Source organism: Octopus bimaculoides, chromosome 29 (assembly GCF_001194135.2).
Source record: "Octopus bimaculoides isolate UCB-OBI-ISO-001 chromosome 29, ASM119413v2, whole genome shotgun sequence".
Taxonomy (NCBI): Eukaryota; Metazoa; Mollusca; class Cephalopoda; order Octopoda; family Octopodidae; genus Octopus; species Octopus bimaculoides.
In genome coordinates this window covers 3069401-3070543 of record NC_069009.1, presented here as the reverse complement: position 1 = coordinate 3070543, position 1143 = coordinate 3069401, and the positions used below count along the sequence as shown (strand labels likewise).

The 1143-nt window shown below is 45.6% G+C and overlaps 1 protein-coding gene across 1 annotated transcript in view; it reads left to right on the top strand.

Annotated features, from left to right (window-relative positions):
- Nucleotides 1-1143, top strand: part of LOC106871534 (sodium/hydrogen exchanger 9B1) — a 14126-nt gene that overhangs the window by 5533 nt on the left and 7450 nt on the right. The window contains exons 4-5 of the mRNA XM_052977837.1: nt 153-479; nt 991-1066. Coding sequence (XP_052833797.1) covers nt 153-479; nt 991-1066 — 403 coding nt within the window. The remainder of the gene's footprint in view (nt 1-152; nt 480-990; nt 1067-1143) is intronic.

The following is a 1143-nucleotide window of genomic DNA, read 5'->3' as shown; positions in this document are numbered from 1 at the left end:
GCGGTCATAGGATCGCAGTTTCGATTCCCAGACCGGGCGTTGTGAGTGTTTATTGAGCGAAAACACCTAAAAGCTCCACGAGGCTCCGGCAGGGGATGGTGGCGAACCCTGCTGTACTCTCTCTCACTCTATCTCTTTCTCTCTCTCATCAGCTTTGTCATTGCTGCAGTGTCCCCGGCTGTTGTCGTCCCCTGCTTGCTTTATCTTCAAGACAATGGTTACGGAATCGACAAAGGGATCCCCACCTTGGTGATTGCTGCCGCAAGCATCGATGATGTCCTGGCCATCACCGGCTTCGGTGTGGTACTAGGCATCGCTTTTTCAGAAGGTAAGCTATCTTGGGCAAGTCTCTCAGCTCTGATTTTTCTTTCACATCAACACTCTGCATTTGCTATAAACCTTAAGCAAGACACACCACTCTATTTGTCACGTCAGTCAACTTCAGTTGTAAACCTTAGACAAGACACACTACTCTACTTGTCACCTTAGGCAAGACACACCACTCTACTTGTCGCCTTACACAAGACACACCACTCTACTTGTCCCTCAGTCAGCCTCAGATGTAGACCTTAGACAAGACACACCACTCTACTTGTCACCACAGTCAATCTCAGATGTAACCTTAGGCAAGACACACCACTCTATTTGTCACGTCAGTCAACCTCAGTTGTAAACCTTAGACAAGACACACTACTCTACTTGTCACCTTAGGCAAGACACACCACTCAACTTGTCACCATAGTCAACCTTAGATGTAACTTAGACAAGACACACCACTCCATTTATCACCTCAGTCTTCCTTAGGTGTAAACCTTAGACAAGACACATCACTCTACTTGTCACCAGAGTCAACCTCAGCTATAAACCTTAGACAAGACACACCACTCTACTTGAAGAATTTTCTGTCAAACATCAACCCCAGTACTTTAATTTTTTTTTAAGCCTGGCACTTATTCTGTCAGTATCTTTTGCCAAACCATAAAGTTACAGGAACATAAACTCACCCCCTCCCCACTTGTCGAGCGGTGGTGATGGTGGTGGTAGTGGTGTTGGACAAACAGAGAGAGTAAGGCACGCACAGGCAGGGGCTGTGTGGTAAGAAGCTCCTTACCTTTTCTCTTTTTTTTTTTTTTTTTTTTTTTT